At 46.1% G+C, this 22,145-nt stretch overlaps 1 protein-coding gene across 4 annotated transcripts in view; it reads left to right on the top strand.

The window, feature by feature from the left end:
* Positions 1 to 13,363, top strand: part of HNF1B (HNF1 homeobox B) — a 51,528-nt gene extending 38,165 nt beyond the window's left edge. For 2 of the 4 annotated variants that reach the window (XM_063111993.1, XM_063111991.1), the window contains exons 7-9: positions 1,887 to 2,081; positions 4,396 to 4,514; positions 13,251 to 13,271. In XM_063111993.1, coding sequence (XP_062968063.1) covers positions 1,887 to 2,081; positions 4,396 to 4,514; positions 13,251 to 13,271 — 335 coding nt within the window. Of the gene's footprint in view, positions 1 to 1,886; positions 2,082 to 4,395; positions 4,515 to 13,250 lie in introns of all 4 variants that reach the window. The other 2 variants (XM_063111992.1, XM_063111994.1) reach the window with 2 other exon arrangements.
* Positions 13,364 to 22,145: the final 8,782 nt, after the last annotated feature.

Here is a 22,145-nt window from a genome sequence, read left to right as displayed (position 1 = left end):
GCGCGCGTGCGTGCGTGCATCAGCTGACTTGTGCTGTTGAGTACATGTGCCCTGCAGAGGCCCATGGAGAATATGGGAACAAATTACTTGGCAATGCCAGTTTCTCATTCTCTGCTCACCTACTGGACTGGATAGCATGCTTCCTAAACAGAAACCAGTAACCAGAAAACAGATGAAAAGGCCAAGAGTCACACACTTTGAGAACTAGAATGACATCAGTGGCTCTCAATCCTGGAATTGAGGCACATTAGGATCATAGATTGTGTTGAAAATAAGATTCCTGGGCCCCACCTCTGAGGGTTCTGACTCATTAAGTCTTGGGTGGGGCCCAGGAATGTATATTTCTTAAAGAGCTCCCCCAGGTGATTCTGAAGCACAGGCAGGTTCCAGAGCTATGCCCTCAAATGTCATCTACTCTAGACAGGATAATTTGCTTTTCTGGGCAAAAAAGTATAGCAGCAATGGGCTCCTAGAGAAACAGCAAATTTGTGAGGCTTCCCAGGAGGCAGAGACCGTAAGTAGGAGATAGGAAAGGGAAACAGGGTGTCAGAGTAGCAGGTGGGACACTGGCTTGGGGAGAGGCTGAGCCCCCTGGGGAACCGGAGATAGTGCTATTCTGAGGGTGATCAGAGGGCCCTACCCTTCCCCACCTCACCCGGCAGAGACAGTAGGGGGATTACACCCCCTTCCTTTTTGCTCAGGGGTCTCACCTTTTAGGTTTCTGATAACACTATCAGCATAAGCTCTGAGCAGGCAATTGTTGAGAACTTTGTGCTATCTCCTTTGAGGACTTCTCACAAACTTGCTTATGAAACCCTCTCCATTTCAGCAAAGGCTTTCTAGATGTCTCTTCCACATCTACGTGAAATAGGCCTTTTTCTGGACTTCCTTCTTCATCTCATGTTTCCCCTCCCCTCCTTCCCAGAAAGCAAGAACAACGAACATGGGCTGCTCCAGGAAAGAGTTGGGGTGTCTTCTCTCCTGATCCTCTTGTCCCATCCAACCCTGCCTCAGCTGTCTTCCCCAGAGCCCCACCCAGGAACCAGAGAGAGCATGCGTCCAAGGGGACCCGATCCTTGCAGTGCTGCCCCGGGTTCTAAAGAGTGGCAAACCACAAGGCCCTCAGACCTCCAGGACAGAATGATGGCAAGACCCACTATAACCACCAAGGGCCAACCTTTAACTTACTACTTCTTGCTTCTAAAACCTGGTCCTTGATGCCAGAAGCCCTGTGCTGCCAGACAAGATATGCCCACTTCATAGACTGGCTGAGTTCTAGTGTTTTCTCTCCTCTCTGCCACAGTCAGTAGAATTGGCACCTGACCTCTGTCAAGGTCTTTGCATAGTCACTAAATGAGGGTCTTTAGACTTCATACTCCCAGGACTATGGAGGGTGTTTTGATTTTAATCAAAATGTGGGTCCCTGCACACTCCTGCCCTCTGCTGGACAGACAGGTCTGGGTGATAATCCTGCCTTAGAGTGGACACCTTTAACTCTGCCTGAGGGCACGAGGGCAAGCCTCTCTGATGGACTGTCATGGATGGAGTGGGCAAGTAGAGTACTCTTACCCAGGGCTCTGGTAACCTCTAGGGAGCTAAGTTTGGGAGGTCACAAGATGACTATGAGACACTTTCAGCCTTCAGTCAGGTCTGTTTAAAGCCTGTCTCCATCCCACAACTTACTGTGGAATGTGAGCAGGTCAATTAATCTCTCCAAGTCTCAGTTTCTTTGTTTGTAAAGTCACCTCTCATGCAATCACTTAGGTATGTAACAGGCTCAGCCCGGTGACCGGCACATTGAGCAGGGACTTCATGATGGCTGCTGCCACCTGTCACCTCTCCTCATCCCTGAAGGCATCTCTCATTCTCCCCTCTTGCTCCCACAGGCCTCAACACCTCCCAAGCACAGAGCGTCCCAGTCATCAACAGTGTGGCCGGCAGCCTTGCAGCCCTACAGCCTGTCCAATTCTCCCAGCAGCTGCACAGCCCTCACCAGCAGCCCCTCATGCAGCAGAGCCCGGGCAGTCACATGGCCCAGCAGCCCTTCATGGCTGCTGTGACTCAGCTACAGAACTCACACAGTAAGGACATGGCCCTCAGCAGCCAGCCGCTTCCCTCTCTGGGTCTGAGCTTTCTTGGAAGTTTATTGGTTTGGTCCCTTTTCCCTACCTATGATCAGCCAAGACAATTTCTTGAGCATAACTCTTGTGTGTTGCTGCGCCTTTTCTAGGCCTCTTTTCCACCTCCAAGAGTTCCAGGGAAAGGTTCGAAGAGGACAATTTAGGCCTTCATGTAAAGGCAGGTTGGAGACAGAGCAGGGGTGGCATATATATAGAACACGTGACACAATTTCCCATGTGGCACCCATGGAAAAGATGTCACCAATCAACCACAGCGCCTTTTCTCAAAGAGCCTCAACTTGGCCTTTTCAATCCAAAATTCCAAGCAGCCATTCCCAAATGATCAGACTTCACATGCAATTTGCATCCTGTTTGCCTGCCCTGAAATAGAAGAATCATCTAGCGTTCCTGTGTCCTCCAATTTATACACTCCAAACATTCCTAATCAAGAAGCATGAGCATAGGTAGAAAATACCACTTGCACACCATCCCAGTGTGCAAGGAGTATTAGAGTGTCTGCCGCCCATACACAGGCTATTTCCCAGATCCAATGTCTACACCTACTCTACGTCTACCTTTCTCTGCCTGCCATCCTGAGCCCCAGGCCTTTGGTCCTCTGGCCAGATCTAGCTATACCCCCGAGCGTGCAAATTTGGGGAAAATCACTGAAGTTCCTGGTTCAGGAACACCAGGGAACTGTCTGGTATAGAGTGCTAGTCTTGGACTAGACAGACCTGGATTTAATCCTGGCTGTGACACTTACCAGCTATGCAGCCATTGGCAAGTTACTTAACCATTCTGGGTCTCAATTTCTTCATCCCTAAAATGGAAATAGTATACATATAGGCTCATTATGCAGATGAAATAAAAATAGGGTGAATCAGGTTTGATAAGCATAAAGAGTTACAAGAATGCAAGTGATTATTTATCAAGGGACTCCTAGAAGGCAAGAATGGTGAGGGGGATTTGAATTTCTCCCCGCTGCATCAGCCAAAGCTGTGGGTCTGAGGGAGAACAGCCAACTTCTATCCTTGGGGCTCAACCCCCACTCAGGCCTGCAGAGCTGGTTTCAGAGCACCATCTCACATTCCAATCACATTTTCGTGGCTTCTAAAAATCTGCCACAGCCTGTAGCAGAGTCTGGAACCACGTGTGCCCCATATCCCTTCTCCCAGTAACTGGTAATATGCTCCACACTTACCCCAACCCCATAACCTGGGCAGGCTTCCTCGGGTGCCAGGCCTGGATGGGACAGTCAGAGAGTGGTCACCAGCGACCTGTGAACTGCAGAGGCCCAGCAGGCCTGGCTGGCCATGAAGAGAGAACCCATGGGGCCCTGGGCCAGGAAATAACCAGTCTCCCTGCATAGGAAGGACAAGCAGAGGTGGCAGCCAGTGACCTTCACCCCCATTCCTTACTAGAGGACTCCTTGGTAGGCTCTGTGTTCTGAGAACAGGCTGGTTCCTCCCTCGTGGCCAAGCATCTGCCTGAGTTCATTAGTTGGTCATGTGACCTGGAATTTATATGAATCTCATGGATAACTAACATGAGTCAAAAGGTTCCAAACCTGGTGGAAAGTATTGCAAAAAACTAAAAATAGAGTCCCATGCCCCTGGAGGTTTTATTTGAATCTTGTCCATTTCTGTCTATCATGTTTCAGATTTCTGTGATGTCATAAGGCTATGATATCATTTTTGTGCAAACTGGAACAGCCCAGAATTTGACAGTTAATTAGACCCTTGTCTAATTACAATTGTTAATCAATCTATACCTGCTAGCATGAGACCTCATGCTTGAATCATAGCAGAAACAGTACGCATGTGCTGGCCAGATACTGCATGTTGTCCAGCTGTTTAGAACATATTCTGACTTAAAATCTCAGATGTACCACATATGCCTAAGGGTCCCTTGTTGATGCCCAGGCTTCTAATATTTTATTGAAAATCAGGAGAACAGAAGTGCTCCCAAGTACCACAACATACTAGGTGCTGTGCAAGGCTGTTTATTTTTTGGAACAAAGTACGTTAAACTTAATCTCTTCTAATCCTAAACATATATCATCCCCATTTTACAGGTAAGGAAACTGAGGTTAAGTAACTTGATTAAGAAGCCAAGATTTAAACACACATCACATCACACTGCCTTCTCAAAACATAACCAACATCCACTTTTATCTGTCCAGGGAAACAGGAACTGTGGTGTGGGATGGGGGTTCTGTAGCTATGTATTATGCACCTGTGTATACCTTGATTTTGTCTTCATTCTGTTTCTCCAGTGTATGCACACAAGCAGGAACCCCCCCAGTATTCCCACACCTCCCGGTTTCCATCTGCGATGGTGGTCACAGATACCAGCAGCATCAGTACACTCACCAACATGTCTTCCAGTAAACAGGTAATGCCAGCAGGATGGGAGGAGGGACTATCACTAAGGCTGTTGATGTGCAGAGGGTGTGGCAAGCATGGATTTGGCTATAAGTTTTGTCCTTCCAAGGCTCCCTGTTACTTGCTAAAAGAATTCCTGAAGTCACAGGGCAGAGAAGATGGGCCATGGACTAACGGGGCTTGTTGCTTGCCCACCTTCCCCAACATGAGCACTAAACAAGGACTGAAGTTTGACAGGTTGCTGCAGACTGGATTACACAGAGCTATTAGGCACTGAGATTGAGTATGCCCCAGTGGAATGATTGATGACCTATGGAAAAGGTATTTCCAAGGAGGACTCAGGAGGTCAGATCCTCCATTCATTTCACACTTTGCAAGAGGGATCCCTGAGGATCCATAAGGTAGTCAGTGAAGAAAGTAAGTCAGGGTTCTTAAAGCTGATTCCTCCAGTCCAAGACCCATGCTGGACCCCGGATGCTAGGAGCTCTAGGGAATGACCCAATTCTGCCAACCCTTGGCAACTCCCCAGTAGATAGCCTGACCTTTCCAGGGGTCTGCATTTACTTGGTGTTTTATCAAGAAACTTAGAATCAACTTCCTGGGGCACTGAAAGTGGGGAATCCAGAGGCTTAGTCACTGTTTCGGTTGATGACTAATTCCCACCTCTGCGTGGAGCTGATGGAGTAGTAAAAACAGACAACCAATGGTGAGGCTCATCACTGCCGTCTGGACAGCTGGACTGCAGTGGGACACTCAGAGTCAGAACACAGGACAAGATGTCTGAACACAGATGATGATTCCAGAGTAGCACAATAAGACCTTTTAGTAAGTGGGGTCTGTGCAGCGTGGGAACTGTTTGGCCTTCATCGATTACTAGATAAATAGGCGACAACCTTGAACTTCATGCATGTCAGAGGCTCTCGGCAGAATTTGGTCATGTTGACGGTCTTTTGTCCATCTGAGTCCTGCAATCCATACCTCGTCAACCGCCATGGGCTTCTGAGCCGGTTCTTTCATGGGCTCAGTGTTCCCTGTTCTTTCCTTTGCACACCTCCCTCCTGCCTTCCCTCCCCCTCCCCCCCAGAATATAGTGGAGCAGGTGTAGTGGAGCTGGTTCTGCCATTTGCTTGGTGACCTAGACCTCCCTGAGCCCCCTTCCTTTATTACTTCATCTTTAAAATGAGGGTTGTAATATCCACTTGTTCTGAGGATTTCATGAGGCCATGTAGATTAAGGACCTGGCACGTCTTGGGTGCTGAAACATGCACATGACCTGGGCAGCTGGGCTCTGGGGCAGGGGGTAGAGGGAGAGGTGTGTGGACCTGCTTTGCCACCCTTCTCTCACCTAAAAAAAGATGAAAGGACAGCCACCCTGTTGCCCTGCCCTTTGACTCCCATGAGATTTCCCACTCTTTGTAATGAGCAGGGAAAACATTTATCTGCACTCAGAAATCTCAATCGGGGTGCAGCCAGGCGCAGCAGCCCTCTTCGGGAATACCTTCCCCTTTGAAAGGTTTATCAATCCATCTGCCGCTTGGTCAGCCCTAGACAGGACGGTGATTAATTATTCCTGTCTTTCCCAAGTTGACTTTGATGCTGCTTGTTGAAACAAGTCCTCTGAATTCAGGAAATGGTCTCTTAATCAAAATACATCAAGATGCTCCCTGAGACGCTGGACCGGCCCCCAAGTGGCTTCTCCCCTCCATTGGACAGAGTGTCCAGCTGACCTTGAAGCTGCATGAGCAGCCCTCTAGAACGATTACAAAGTTGTCTCCAGGTCCCTGGGCATTTCAGGAGTCTGACAAGAGACTCCTTCCTACATGAAAATGATGATCACACTTCGTGAGGATAAGAAATACTTATGTAGCACTTTACAGTTTATACTTCTCATAAACATTATCTCATTATGTTCGTTTTATTGCAGCCTTCTAAGTGACCTGCCCAAGGTCACACAGATGATCAGTTCTAGAGCTGGACCTCCAGACTTTGGTCTTTTACTCTAAATCCTGGACTCGTTCCACTTAAACAACACTTGCCTGCCAGTACCCGTCTTTAAAATTCCCATGATAATTGCAGCTGCTCTCGTTGTCTTTAATGGCCAAGAACAAGAGTAAAAATTAAGCCCATATACGATATTTCAATCAGGAAACATTCCTCCTACAAACTGAAGGAGAAGAAGGAATAGAAAAGGCAGAAAGATGTAAGATGAGGGTAAAGGTGCACCTCCTGACAACAGAGGGTGTCCAAGGTAAAGAAAGATGTACAAACTCTGTTTCTAAAGCAAAGGGTCAGAAGTGAGTTCTGAAAGAGACCTGGTGGCAATTCTACTTTTTCTTTGTTTTAAAGTATTATTTTTTTCCAAAAGAGATTTCAGAACCATTGCTAGGTATAAGGGGCATATGGGGTGAGGGGAGAGAAGGATTCCTTGGTTAAGTATGTTGGTTGAACTGCTGAATTAAACAAAGTTAGACACCACTGGGCAGGGCTTCTTAGAACATTTCATGTGCTGATATGTTCATTGAACTGGGCTATTAGTGTGCACCAGCCCAGGTCAAAGGGACACGTTGTACAGTGATAGGAAAATCCAGCAGACCTGAGTTAATCCCAGCTCCATTGCCACCTGCTATGTGAACTCGGGCAGTTAATTGTCCTCTGTGAGACTCAGTTTCTTCATCTATAAATGGGGAAAATTCCACCCCTACCTCACAAAATATTCTAAGTGCCTATCAGAGTGCCTAGCACATAGTCAAGTATTCAAAGTAGCAGCTCACCCTGCCCGTTCCTTCTCCTGTCTGCCTGTGATCCTTCAGGAGACAGTTGGCTCCCCTTCCACCAACTCCTTCAATATTTAACTCAGTGCTTCATCTACATGAGGTCAAAAGAGGTTCTGAAAATAAAATTTGTCAGGATTAGGACCATCTCTCAAGCACATCCCACTTCTTGGGCCTGGGATCCAGATACCTGTTCCTATTCTCTTGCTGACATGCAGGCATTCTCACCCACCTCCAGGGGAAAAAAAGCAGGTAGTTCAGGGACCTCTTAAAGCACCCAAGCCCTTGCTACTTAGGCAAATGCCTGGGATACAGTAGATGTTCAGTCAATATGATTGGATGGGTGGATGGATGGATGTATGAATGACTTTAGAACTAGTATTTTTTGAGTGCCTTCCATTTTCCAAGTAGCTCTCCAGAAGCTTTTCTACCTTACCTTTCCTGGCTAACCCTATCCATCCTGCAAAGTAGATATTTTTATGCCCAATACACAAAGCAGAAAACTGAGGTTCAGAGATGGGGGAGGATCTGGCCAAATTCACATGGATGATAAATTCTGGAGTTGGACTTCCAGATTTTGGTCTTCGCACTCCAAATCCATTAAACAATCCTCACCTCCCAATATCCATTTTTAAGCACACATGGTAATGACCCAAGGTCATATAGGTATAAGGCTAAAGCCAGGATTTGAACTTAAAGTTGTCTGATCCCATACTTCCTGTTGTCAAGACAGACATGCCCCAGGGGCCTTGGGGATCACATTTCAGAAACCCCAGGCTGGGACTTTCTTGCCTGCTGCCAAGAATCCTTCTGCAGCCACTGCCATCTGTCCTTTCTAGAGTATATGCCTCCCCCTTCTCCTTAACTCTTGGGTGCTGGCGTGCTACTGTCTGAGTGGGTTTGTGCCTGAGTTCAATGCCCTGCCAGTCTGGAAAAAAGAACAGAACAAGCACTGACCTCAGTTAGAACAAGTACGGGCAGGCTGTGAGCTGACTCCTGTTTCCACAATGTTCTCTACCTGCTGCTTGACTTCCTAGTTTATAGGGAGGTCAAGAGAGGGCCCCTAGACCAATCACCAGTCAGGGGTGCTGATGAGCAGGTGGGCAGCTTCATCATAAATTCCCTGTAGCTCTTCTCCTCCCTCCCAGTCTTCTTCACTGGGTGCTCTGATGGTTAGGAACACCAACCTGGGAGTTGCACAGATTTAGGCTCAAGATTCTAGGACTTTCTACCTGTGTGACCTCAATAAAGTGTCTTAGCTCCTCTGAGCCTCAGCTTTCTCACCTGTAAAGTGAGAATAATGATTCCTGTTTTATGGGATCATTGAAAGGACTAACTGCAAGAAGACTTGTAAAACAGTTCACTCGGTGCTTGGCCCAAAGGATGTGGAAGCTGGGTCACACTCGGCATCCCCCGCTGGCAACCGTGAATGTCTCAAGAGCTTGGGAAGGAGGTTTTTAAATGGCAAGGGGCCTTTATTCCCCCTGTTGCAGCATTCAGAAGGTAGAAGGAAGGACCTTATACAGTGGTTAAGAGCACGTGCTTTGCTGTTGTGAGACCCTGGGCAAATTACTTACAGTCTCTCTAGGCTGCACTTCCTTCACTCGTAAAATTGGAATTTGAGTCAGTAGGAAAGAGCACACACTGTCTTTCCTCTGCTCTCACAGCAGAATCATCAGCACAGAAGACAGACTCTGACTTCTGTGACCAAATGTGTGGGGATTTCTCCCCACTGGCAAGCAAGCCAGCAATTCTCCAGCAGACACCAGCTGGGCATCCTCTAATTCAATTCCTTTTCAACACTGTCAACCTGGAGATAGCGTCAGATCCCACAGGGTGAGGGCTCAGTTCCCAAGGCTGCCCTTACTTCAAATGCCAGTCACAAATCCAGGCCTCTGGAACTTCTGACCAACCAGCTATAAATCAGGGTTCCCACAACCCCCTCCTTGGGTTCAATTAGTTTGCTAGAGCAGCTGACAGAACTCAGGGAAACACATACTTAACATTTACCGGTTTATTATAAAGGATATTAGAAAGGATACAGATGAAGAGATGCACAGGACAAGGTATGGGAGAGGGGCTGCGGAGCTTCCATGCCCTCCCTGGGCACACCACCCTCCAGGAACCTCCACGTGTTCAGCTGTCCAGAAGCTCCCTGAACCCTGTGCTCTTGGTTTTTTATGGAAGCTTCATTACGTAGGCATGATTGAAGCATGGACAATCAGGTAGAAATGTGATTGCACAAAAAGGATATGAACTATTACTAGTAGACTGGGTGGGGAAACCCAGCACGGCCTGTCTGTTCAGGTTCTTCTTGGCCTCTCTATGCAGCATTCCTCCCTCGCAGGTATGAGGCAGGGCCCCTCCTGAAATGGGGGTCTTATGACCTATAATCAGACCAGGTAGGTCAGAGAATTTCCTGCCTCGGGGATGAAAAGGAACAGGTGAAAGGAGAGCAGGAGAAGGTCAGAGGGTAGCATGAGCCAGGAACCATGGATGAAAACCAATATGTAAATATCATAATGTCACAGAATTATGATCATCAGTTTAATTAATAGAGGTACAATTAATCTCACACAATTTAATAATAATAGAAGTGAGTTATCTGTACTGTCTCCACTCCCCACCCTGAATTTTCTCTTGAGGCCACTACAGACTGGCTTTTGAACTCACACACTGCTGTGTTCAGGTCACTAACACCCCATGTTGCTAAATCCAAGGATTACTTTGCAATCTCTATCTACGTGTTGGAGGACACCAGGGCTCATTCTTTGGCCTCTTCTTTTCTGTGCTCACTCCTGGGTGACTTCCCCCTGTCCCATGGCTTTGGATCAAGTGCACACGCTGATGGCTCCTATAATTCCATCTCCAGTACAGTCCCCCCCACTGAGTGCCCATTCACAAATCCAGTGCATCTTTGTCAAGGACATATATATACTTAATATATCTGATAAGCTCTCAAACTGAACATGCCTAAAATAGGAACTTTTCATTTTGCCCCAATTTCTTCCTATCCAAATTGCTTCATCCTTTGGCTTTTCCATTTCCAAGAATAGTACCAGTTGTTTAGGTGAGATATGTGAGAATCACTTGATACTTCTCTTCACACCTCACATCCAGTCCCTCCATAAGTTCTGCGAGGGGTCCTTCAAAATACATCCTAAATCAGACCACTCCCATCAGCACCTACTCCTACTCCAGCCCCCCTTGTCACTCACTGATCTCTTTAAGGGGCCGTTGACTGTCACCCTCTTCCACTGTGGTCCATTTGCCACACAGCAGCCAGAGTGATCTCTTAAAAAAAGAAATCAAGCATGTCACTCCCTGTGAAAACTCCAGTAGCTTTCCATTACAACCCAACTAAACAGAGACTTACAAGGCCCTGCATGGTCAGACCACTGCTGGTCACCTCTCTTCCCTCGCTCACTCCACTTCAGCTGGATCGGAACTGAAGTGATCTCGCTGCAGGGGATCTTTTGTGGAATCTGCATTTGTGGAATCTTCTGCCTGGAACACTCCTTCATGTGCACCTTTACCTGCCCGCTCCTTCATTTCATTCAGCTCGAACGTCACCACCTCAAAGAGGCCCCTCTCAATCCCCCACCTAATTATTCCCTTTTCCCTCAAGTCACCCTACCCTCTTCCCATGCTTATTTTTCTACTGAGTGTTCCTCTCCACCTAAAATTGTATTATAGATTTGTATATGTGTGCATTTGTTTATGTGTTTATTGTTCAAAACCCTCACCAAAAGGTAACACTCTGTGAGGATGTGGGCAGGGACAGCTGCATCCCCAGTGCCTAAAAAGATGCTGACACACAGTAGGCACTCAAATACGTTAAATGAATAAATGATAATAACCTATGTCAAAGGGCTGATGTAAGGAGTAAATGCAATGATACTTACAAAGCCCCTAGCATGGTGCCTGGTACACAGTAGGACCTCAATAAATGTTAGCTATTACCATTATGTAGCAAATCCTCTTAGAATGAGGATGTCCTTAACAATCGCCACAGCTACTACACCTTTCAGATGGAGGGCTCCATAGTCACTCAGAGATTCTCTGCGCAAGGCCCCCGTGGGGCTGGGTGTGCTGGGCCTCCAGTTCTAAGGGACCACAGTGCACCCTTTATCAGATGTTTGTGTTTAGACTCTGAAGGGGACAAATAACTTTAGTTCCTTTGACAACATTTAGGGCTCTGCCACCATTTTATTATGTGAGCAAACATTTGATAGCTGGGAAGCCCATCCCTAATGACAGGTCATAGAATCTCACTGGCGTCTCCTTATCTGCCCTTCTTGTTTGCTCTTCTCTTGAAACCTGCAAGGTCACAAGCCATTTTCTCTCTCTTCCACCTGAAATCTGAAAATTGGAAAAAGGCTGATAGTGGGAAGTAAAGAGACTGAAGAGTGGGGGTGGGCAGAGGGAGGAAGAGGAGGCAAAGGGTATCAGAGGACCCTGATCAAGGCCTCAAGAATGTAGAAGGGTCAGAAACCCGGCTTCTCCTACGAACGCACAGCTGAGTCGCACTCACAGGAGCACTGGAGAGCAGTGTGGACCGAGGAAGCCTGTGCCATACGGTGTTAACAGTAACAACTGTGCCAAGCCCCGTTCTCAGGTCTTCACATGTATTCTCATCTAATCTCACAATAACCTCCATTTTGTAGGTGAATAAACTGAGGCACAGAGAGAGTAACTTGACCAAGAGCACAAAGCTTAGCAGAAGGCTCTTAATCTCAGAGCACAGCAGAAAGCGCACGGGCTGGGTGACCACCCAGAACTGGTTTGAATGTGGCTCCAACACTCTCCTAGTTCTGAAACCTTGGACAACTCACTGACTCTCTTTGAACCTTGTTTTGCTAATCTTTAAAATGTACATAATGGTAACCTCGTATAGGCTTATGGTTGGGAGCATTGATGAGTGACATAATAATGGAATAATAGGCCTTTAGTAGTAGGGGTAGGGGCGTGTGTGTGTGTGTGTGTGTGTGTGTGTGTTTGAAAGGGTTTCTTGAGAGAATAATCCCCTAAGTCAAAAGGCAGAACCTTAGATGCCAACAGAAGCAAAAGAGGAGAAAGAGGGAAGCCAAAAGGGACCCCCTGGAAGTAAACAGGAGAGTAAAGATGTACCCCGACAGTTAAAGCGAGTGAGGCCCAGGCCTGTGGGAGGGGAGGCTGCCCCGGGATGGTGGTATGGCTCCTCTCAGAGGGTTTCCTACAGCCATCCTGGGGTCTCCTGCCCCTGGCCCACTGAAAGATGGCATCAAAGGTCTTCAGCCCTTGGATCCCATCCCTGGTCCTCCAGGTTTCTTGTCCCAATAGTAACAACTCTGTAGAAAGCACTTTGCAGTTTCCACCGCTCCTTCCCTGGTGGATAGGTTGAGTAAATGGTCTTTTTCTCATCTGCTTTATGGCCTGGCTGCTCTAAGTAGACCAGCGGCATCAGCACAACCCGGGAGCTTATTAGAAACACAGACTCTTAGGCCCACTACCGGCCTCAGAATCAGAGTTGAATCAGAATCTCCATTGCAACAGGATCCAAGGTCCATTCGAGTTTGGGAAACAGTGGTTTAGGGGACCTCTGCTCTTGTCCTAGGAGGAGACCCTTACTCCCATGAGAGGCAAGATCTCCCCATTTAGCTGCCCTTGCAACCACACTCAGCTCTCTATAAATACCACTTTCACACAAAGCAGAGCCACTTCAAGATTAAGATCGGTGAGTATGACTATTTCAGGTCCCGAGCAATTTACTTCTCTCTTCTGAAGTGGCCAGGAAAGCCGGCTCCCAGATTTTCCTAAAGGAAATCTGCTTCAGCACCAACATTGCAGAACTGAGCAGACAGGAGATCCCCAGCACCCCGCCCCCAACTCTTTACATCCTGAGTTGGGTGTCAGCTCCCTTGGAGAAGCCAAACTAATTTCCCATGTTGCTGCCAAATGCACACAGCTGAGCTCTCTCTCCTCTGTCTCTGCAGTGTCCTCTGCAAGCCTGGTGATGCCTGCATATCACTCACTTTGTGTGCAGCAACAAGGACCCTGTTTTCCACACCGTCACGCTCTGGGCAGCTGTCATGGAAAAGCCCAGTGACCTGCCAAGCACCTGTAAGAGGTCCCTGCTTACGTGACATTCTGCTGGAGCCTTGGACAATCCACTCTCAGGAGGCACAACCTGAAGCCCAGCTTCCTTTCTATGCAGTATTGTTGTGATGCCTCTCCCAAGATGTCACGTACTTCTGTCTGTCCTAGAGGTGGGAGACAAGAAACCGCAGAAGAGGAAGAGAGAGAAAGCGGTAGTGTCTATGTTGTAATCCTTCATCGAACAAACTGATGCAAAAACTTGAATCTGTTACGAAATGAGGAGAGGAGGACGCATGCTATTGAACTGAGCCAAACACACTGTAAATATCCACAAACTCCCTCCCCAATCCCTGTCCCAATTGATCTCGAGATTTCTTTTAAAGAAGTAAATTTGTCCAATGGGTGTAAACTATAAACTACTGTAATTAAGTGCAATTTCCCCTCCACATCTTCTCCCCTTTGCCCTGTATATAATACTAAAGTGTCTATTAGTTTTCTTTGTAAAGGTCAGAGTTGAAATTTCAAAAGTGATTTGTTCCCTCTCTCTTCCCCCATAGAAAAACACCCTAAGAGGGAAGTGAAGTCCCTTGTCCCCTCCCTCAGGCCTGGACACACACAGGGACAGCATACTTTGGACTGACTGCCAGCTAACTCCGATCTCCTGATGTTAAGACACACCTCTGGATCCTTGGAGGGGCTGAACATAGTGTCAGAGTGACGTCCTAGTTTCCTGTGGAGCTAGGAGTTCAGCCAGTGCACCCCCAAGAAACCCCAGGGCAGGGAAACTGGCTGTTTAATAGCAAAAGACAAAGTTGCCATCTCAGAAAGCCTCCCATTAAAACAATTTATTTTATCACTGCCCAGAGTCTCATATTTCTGTCTCCGACACTCCCCCTGCCATGGCTCCACCACGATCTCCTGGCACCTGGTCTTCATGGAATTTTCCACTTACCTCATGGGATCACAAAGTGTGGCATCTGGGGCTGTAGAGAGGCGGTGGCCTGCACTCACTGTCGTGTTCCCAGGGTCTTCATGTCAACTTTACTGCTAACCAAAGTAAGGAAGAGTTGGTTCTCCTGGTCAGACTCCACAAGTCCCTCAGGGGGATGTGGCCAGATCAAGAGCCAACGCCCTTTGCTTCCCTGAAACTCACAGGGATGAAGTCACAGAGCCAATTCCTAGTGACTTGCTGTCATAAAAACAAAAAGTAGGAAGAATGGAGCCCCTGTGGTAACTCTTTTAGCCTTATTTTAAGCATTAATTCTAGTCTTTCCTTCTACCTTCCCTTCCTTCCATAGGGTGGTCAGTCACCAGAAGAATGGGCTCTGGGGGACGTCGCCTGTTGCCCAGAATTCTCTCTCTCTCGGGGAAGGATGCTAATGAATACAAATAGTCCGAAAGGTGAAAAGCCAAAGGTCCTGGAGACTCCACCAGCAGGGACTTGACCACAAATAATTCAGTATTGACTCCACGAGGAAAGAAGACAGACCTGGCCTCTTTGTGGTCTGTCTTTTGCACAGCCTAGGTACTGGCCTGTGGTCTCTCTCTCACTTCTAGACAAAGCGTTTCCCAGATATAGTTTAAGCAAGGATTGTGCTGACCAGGCCCTGAGTGACAGGTTTTTCAAAATCCCAGTGTAGAGGGAGATGCGATTCTCAGTGAGCTTGGCAAATTTACTGAGTAACTACTGTAAGCCCAGAGCAGGGATGAGTGGATATGGAACTGCTGACCTCCATTGGTTCCTGTTTCCCCCAAACAATGTAATTTGGGCTGAAGTGGTCAAGAGAAAGCTCATGGTTGAGTGGAGAAGCATCAAGGACAAGGACAAGCACTATGTGTGGAGAGAGGCCAAGATGCTCTTTCACTAGCTGAGATGCCCTGTTCGATGGCTCCTGTGAGTTCCAGGAAGAGGAAAGGAATATAGACCTCAAGCCCCAGCCTCAGTGGGAGCCCTATATCTGGACTCATGTTGTTTGTGGAACAGCAAGTATCTGCATTTGGTAGATTTTAGATCTTGCATTGTTGCAATAAGCCTGAGAACCCAGAAGATCATATTGATCCAAGGGGTCACCTGGGCAGAGGTGTAGGAGAAATGGAGGGACGATGGGTGGGTTGGGGACAGTCTCTAGGGACTTTTCCTAGTCAAACCCTATATGAACCAAGACATGAAGAAAGGTGACCCTGGCAACTGAATCCCCAAGGTCAGCACCTTTCTAAATCAAACACAGACTTCTCTTCACTGGCTGTAAGAGGGGCTGTAATAGGGACAAGGGCTGTCACCCACTCTGCAGATTCATTTGTGACTAAAACCCTCCGTACCTACCTCTGGCCACTTATGGACCAACATTTTCCAGGGTCTCTCTTTACACCCTGAGCTCAGGCTAACAGACAGATAGTTCCATTTTTACCAGGACCCATTATTTTCTAGGGTGAGCACTGGGGAAGGCAGACTTCATTTTAACATCCATGGATAGGAAATTAAATCAGCAATAAAAACCTGCCTTAAACCGTATTAAACTTTTCCATGCCAAAGAGTTGTGGGGTATTCCCTCCAAAGGCAGAGAGAAAGCAGTATTAGCTGCTGAATTCAAGTGGATAAGAAAGAATACAATGCAGACAGTCGGGGAATCTGAGCTCTTGGCCCACAGTTGGGGGCAGGTCTTTGAATTCTTTTTGAAGCCAGAATGCCTTGATTAGAATCAACAACCCCACCAGTTAACCTCTCTGATCCTCAGTGTCCTCCTATGTGAAATTTGTATGATAATAATAGTACGCAGTTTACAAGGCTGTTTGAGGAATCAAAGTTAATATGAGGGTACTTCAAAAAGTTCATGGAGAAATAGAATTGAAAGATAGTACTGATCTTTCCATGAATTTTTGAAGATCGCTCGTATATGGCAAATGCTTAGAACTGTGTACGCAGGGAGTTCTGTGTGTTAGTGAGGATTATTTCATCTCAGAGTGGCTTCTCAGGTAGTCTTCTGGGCGGTTGATATTTCCAGATAACCTCATCACCGATTTGAGGCCTGGTAAAGAAAACTGCCAGTAATTGATAAAATGTTTTGTTCATTTCTTTGATATATGGCAAATCAAGCAGTAAGCCAAGTCTGAGTCATGAAGCGGGGGCTGGAGGAGAGGGGAAAGGCTTGACTGGGGAGAGTCTTTGTCTCCATTAGGGAAAGAAGATAAAATCGGGTGATCTCGCGTGAGTGGGAGGGCCACAGTGAGCACCAGGAGGCTGAGACTAAGCTAGCTTCATGTTCCTCAAAAGGGGGGTGGGGATCACAGAGGACAAGTCCAGGGAGCAAGGAAGGGTGGGGATTGGGAAGAGGCAGGAGCTAACTTCTGCCCAAGGAAAATCAGGGCTGATGCGTCCCCTTCGAATGAGGAATTAATTCAAACAAATGCCATTGAAAGCTGCTCTGGAAATTGAGATATGACATATCCATTGTCTTAATGCTTCAAACACCTCCCTACCGCATCGCACAGGCTAAATATTGATGAGATTGCAGTCAGCTGAACCAAATACCTATAAGGTCCCTCCCTCCCTCATTCTCTCTCCTCTCCCCTCCCCCTTGGGTGCAGAGGTCATTCTGGCTAGGCAAATACTGGATTATCTGCTGAGATTTATAACACGACTATTGTATAAGTGAATCTTTGGGGTGCAGGAATTCGTCCACGCCTGGATGAACATTCCTTTTTCCTGGGTGCATGTATACAGAGGAAACAGTTTCTCAGGGAGAGTGAGCAAAGCAAACGTGGGGGGGACAACATCAAAAGGAGGAGTCATGAAAGCAGGTTTCATGCAGTCTACATACATGTGTTTATGCCAACAAAGCATACAACACAAATACATTTCTTTAACACATATTTTATTTTCATGCCAGAGATGTACCATTATATTCCCCAAAGGAAGATTTCTTTCTTGTGCCCTATTGTCCTGACATCCTTAATAAACCGATATGTTAAATTATTCCCAATTAAGGGCTGGCCCCGTGGCTCACTCAGGAGGGTGCGGTGCTGGTAGTGCTGATGCCGTGGGTTCAGATCCTGTATAGGGATGGCTGGTTCACTCACTGGCTGAACGTGGTGCAGACAACACCAAGCCAAGGGTTACGATCCCCTTACACATCAAAAACAAAAAAATGAAAAAAACAAACAAAAAAATTATTCCCAATTAATTATGAAAGGGATAAGCAAATAAAGCTAACTTTTTTAAAAAATCAAAAATTCCCAGTATAAGGAAAACACGTCTGATTTCCTGAGCCATTACAAGACCTTCTGTGTACAGCTTTGCTTTTGGAAACATCTAGTCCACAATAATCTTTCCCCTTCATTTATTAAAGAAATATTTATCAATACCTGCTGCATGTCAGGCACCATTGTTCTAGACACTGGGGATACATCAGCGAACCAAACAGATAAAAATCCTTACCTTCATGAAGCTAACATTCTAGTCAGGGAGACAGACGGTAAATAGATAGGTGAATATGTGCATGTGTGCCTGTGCATGTCAGATGGTGAAAAAAATCTATGGAAAATATAGCATGCAAAGGGGATGCAGGCAGTGGGGGTAGCTATTTTAAATAGGATGGCCAAAGAAGAAGAGAGTGGTCACTGAGAAAATGACATCCAAGAGCCTTGAGGTTGCAAAATGAGCTAAACAGACATCTGGGATTAAGAGTATTCCAGGCGGAGGGAAGAGCAAGTGTGAAGGCCCTGAGGCAGGAACAGAAAAGCTAGAATGTCTAGAGCTGAGTGAGAGGGAAAGTGGTGGGTCAGAGAGGGCAGCAGAGTGCACAGGCATGATGACAAATGGCATGGAGCCTTGTGGCCATTTGTAAGGACTTCGGCAAGCTGCTGTTAGGACTTTGGCTTTTACTCTGCATGAGCTGGGAGCCATCAGAAAATGTCGAGGAGATGAAATTTTCAAGAACAGACATGTTTTAAAAGGATCCCTCTGACTGCTGAGCTGGGGGGCGGGGTGTGGAAAGGGGTTTGCCAAGAGGGACAGCAAAGAGACCATCAGGAAGCTATGGCCATAATCCAGGTATGAAACCAGAGGGGGGATGCTGGAGGTGATGAGAGGTGATCTGATTGCATATGTGTTTTGAAGGTGGAGGATTCAAAGGTACCAGCATTTCCTGATGGTTTAGGTGTGGAGTGTGGGAAAGAGAGGTACCAAAAATAATTCCAATGGGCTGGTTGCTCACTAAGTTGCTTAGAGCTGGTAACACCAAGGTTCAACTCCATACCAGCCAGCCACACAAAAAAAAGAATAATAATTGCAAGGATTGGGGCCTAACCAAAGTAGGAAATAGAAATTAGTGTTGTAGCAAATGAAAAACAGTGTTATCTGAACATACACTCTATCTTGGCTATTCTTTAAAGTGGCATCTTAGGAAGCGTCTTGATAGTATGTCATACTGTGATATTTGATATTATCATATCCCTAATGTGATGTTGGGTTCTCCAGTAAAATGACATTCATTCATTCAACAGATGCTTATTGAGTGTTTCCTATATGCTGCATACTCTTCTAGGCATACGGAATAAAGCAGTTTAAAAAAAGGTCACTTCCCCATAGAGCTTACGTGAGCTGGGAGAGAGCCAATAATAACTAAATAAATGATATACTAAGTATATACTAAATAAACAGATATGCTGGATGTTGATACATACTAGAAAGAAAACAAAGCAGAGAAAAGGGAGAGGGGAGAGCAGAAAAGGAGATGGATTCATTTTTGTATGAGAATCTCTTTACCCTTGCTTTCCAAGACTGCATTTCATTTGGGCATCTTAGCCAGAAAGATCCCTAAGTGTATATTTCTGAATCACCTACGGTGGTGAAGACTTATTCCCCCTGCTACTTCCTCCTCTAGGAGACTCTTATCAGTTTCCCCTGGCTGCTAAAACAATTTACCAAAAACTTGGTGGCTGAAAACAACAAAAATGTATCATCTCACAGTTCTGGAAGTCAGAAGTCCAAAATCAGTGTTGCTGGGCCAAAATCAGATGTCAGCAGGGTTGCACTGTCTCCAGAGGCTCTAAAGGAGAGTGCTTCCTTGCCTCTTCCAGCTTCTAGTGGCTGCCAGCATTCCTTGGCTGTGGCCACATCACTCTAATCTCTGCCTCAGTAGTCACATTGCCACCTCTTCTGTGTCATCTCCTGCTTGCCCCTCTTATAAGGATACATTTGATCATATTTAGAGCCCACTCATATTACTTAGGATAATCTTCCTTAATCACATCTGAAAGACCCCTTTTTCTTTTAAGGTAACATTTACAGTTTCCAGGAATTAGGACCTGATATCTTTTGAGGGTCATTATTCAGCCTAATACAGAGACTTTACCAAAAAGCCAGAAATTCAAACCCAGAAATTCAAAAGAAAACTTAAGGTGATAATTTCTTTTGTATAACTTTCTCCTTATAATCCATCATTAGTTTTATAAGATAGGTGTCTTGCCCAGGAAACATGGATGGTAACGATAAACATGTTTATTTCTTAATCTTTACAAAATCTACTTTTGGAAGCCACACTTTGAGGCAGCTTGGATCAGTTAGTAAATGAAAAACTTAAACATGTTGCTCATGTTTGTATCGTGGAGACAAAACAATAGGCTGACACTATAGTTAGGGTTAACCATTCATCCACCCATTTGTTCCTCTAGTAAATATTTACTGCTGTCTCATACAGTTGTGGTTAAGAGCTCCAGGTAGGGAGTCATTCAAATCTGCCTTCAGATCTTGGCTGTACCATGTACTAGCTGTGCAATCTCTGGGAGGCTACTTTACCTCTCTGAGTCTGTTCTTTATCTGAAAATGGGGTTGTCTGGGGATTAAATGAGATACAAGATGCATAAAGCCCTTGCCTGCTACATAAGAAAGTGCTGAATCAATGTTAGTTATGAGCATTCACTCCTGCTAGGAATACAACATGAGATAGCATGATGGGCCCACCCCTATACTCACTGAGTGTCTTCCCTGCACTAGATGGTAAAGTCAGTGAGAGCAGGTGGTGTTTTGTTCACTGGTTTGTCCCCAGCATCATTTACCTGGCAGATATTAGGCACTCGGTAAATTTGTTTTGAATGAATGAATGTGTATGTACATGTTGTGGAATTTACTAGTTTTGTGTTTGGAATATGACCCAAATACACACCTACCACCACCACTATCACCACCACTCTGTGGGGCTTCCCAAGATTCAAAGGAAGGAGTAAGGCGTTGATATTACTTTTATAGGTGGGGGTAAGGAGAAAGGAAAGATATAAAGATGGAGGTCCTGGGTGGTGCTTTATGGCTAATGTAGTACTATGGCTAGTTAGAATTGTGGCTTGTTTAGTACTGCCCTAAAAGTGAAAGCTAAAAGGATTGAGAGAGTTAAAGAAAAAACAGGCCACCTCTCATACCTATTTCAGCTTCCAAGCTGGCACTCAAAGAGGGAAAAAAATACACAAACACACCCACCTATCTGTGGGTCCAATCTCTATACTTCAACTGCAAATATTCTTACTATTCACAGAAAGAAGACCAGATTGCAAACTTCTTAAGGACAGAGGCCTATGTTATGCCTGGGCCTAACCCAGGTCTTCATTCCTTTGAATATATTATTTGCATATTTTCAATATGCAAAGTGTTTAAGTGTGGTGGGGAGACACATAGTAGGTGCTCATTCACTCATTCATTCAACAAACCTCTTTCACACACAGATTTTGAGCCACACACTGTGGTGAATGCTGGGGATTCCAAGATGCCCTGAAAGAGTTCCCAGCCTATCTGGGGAGACGGACAAGTTAGCAAGTGATTTTGATGCAGTGTATAAGTGTTAGAAGGTATAGTGGTAGGACAATGGAGGAAATTCTGCTTGGGTGGAAATCAGAGGCCTTTCCTTGTTGAATACATGAACTGTCATGACAAGTGAGTTCACCAGGTGGGTGGGTGTAAGGAGATGGATGGAGAAGTCATTCCAGGCTGAGGGATCACAAAATGCAAAGTGAATATCCAAATCAATGAGTTCCCAGTGTTATTTCAGCCCAAATCTGTCCTCATTGATTCCCGGGCATGCCTGGGACCCCTGCCTGAACTTCTCTTGCACTGGCTCTGTAAATCATGATCTGACACAGTGAAATGTGTTCTCTAGGTCGCAGGGTCCTCAGGTCAAGGTAATGGGTCACTAGCCAGCTTGTGCTTCGGTGGAGTGAACCAGGGTCTGAGAATCAAATACACAAGCCCCACATCTCAGAAGAACAGAGGTAAGGCATGGGGTAAGGCATGTGATGTTTACGTTCAGAAACTACAAAGCCACTAGCCTGCAGAGTGGCATGACGTCTGCAGGTGGAGGGTAATTTTCCTGTTACTCAAGGGTGATCAGGCTCTGATTGGTTTCTGGAGAATTGTTCTGTGACCCTGAGCCAGGCAGCAATAGATAGGAGATGTAGTTTGGTGGGCAGACGTTTACAATGTGAGAAATTGCTTCACTGGTCACAACCATTCGTTCATTAGAAATACCTCTGGGAAAAGGAGACCCAGGCTCCTGGCAGGTCTGCCCCTGACCATTTGTTTACATCAGCAACAACCCATGTTCCTAGTTACACAATGTAGTCAGCGTCACTTTGGTGGGGGATCTTTGCCCCTTGGAAGAATAAACACATTCCTCGCTTGCAATGGAATTAGCAAATCTCACAGACTTTTCAGTGACTCTCCTGGAGGCCCTAAAGTCATAGGAAGGTGACGCTAAACATGATCAGCTGTATAACCTAACCCACTCCAAATTCGATTGAATTTTCCT

The sequence above is a fragment of the Cynocephalus volans genome, chromosome 10 (assembly GCF_027409185.1).
Source record: "Cynocephalus volans isolate mCynVol1 chromosome 10, mCynVol1.pri, whole genome shotgun sequence".
In the NCBI taxonomy this organism is placed as follows: domain Eukaryota; kingdom Metazoa; phylum Chordata; class Mammalia; order Dermoptera; family Cynocephalidae; genus Cynocephalus; species Cynocephalus volans.
The sequence above is the reverse complement of the archived record's forward strand: the minus strand, read 5'-3'. Positions and strand labels throughout refer to the sequence as shown.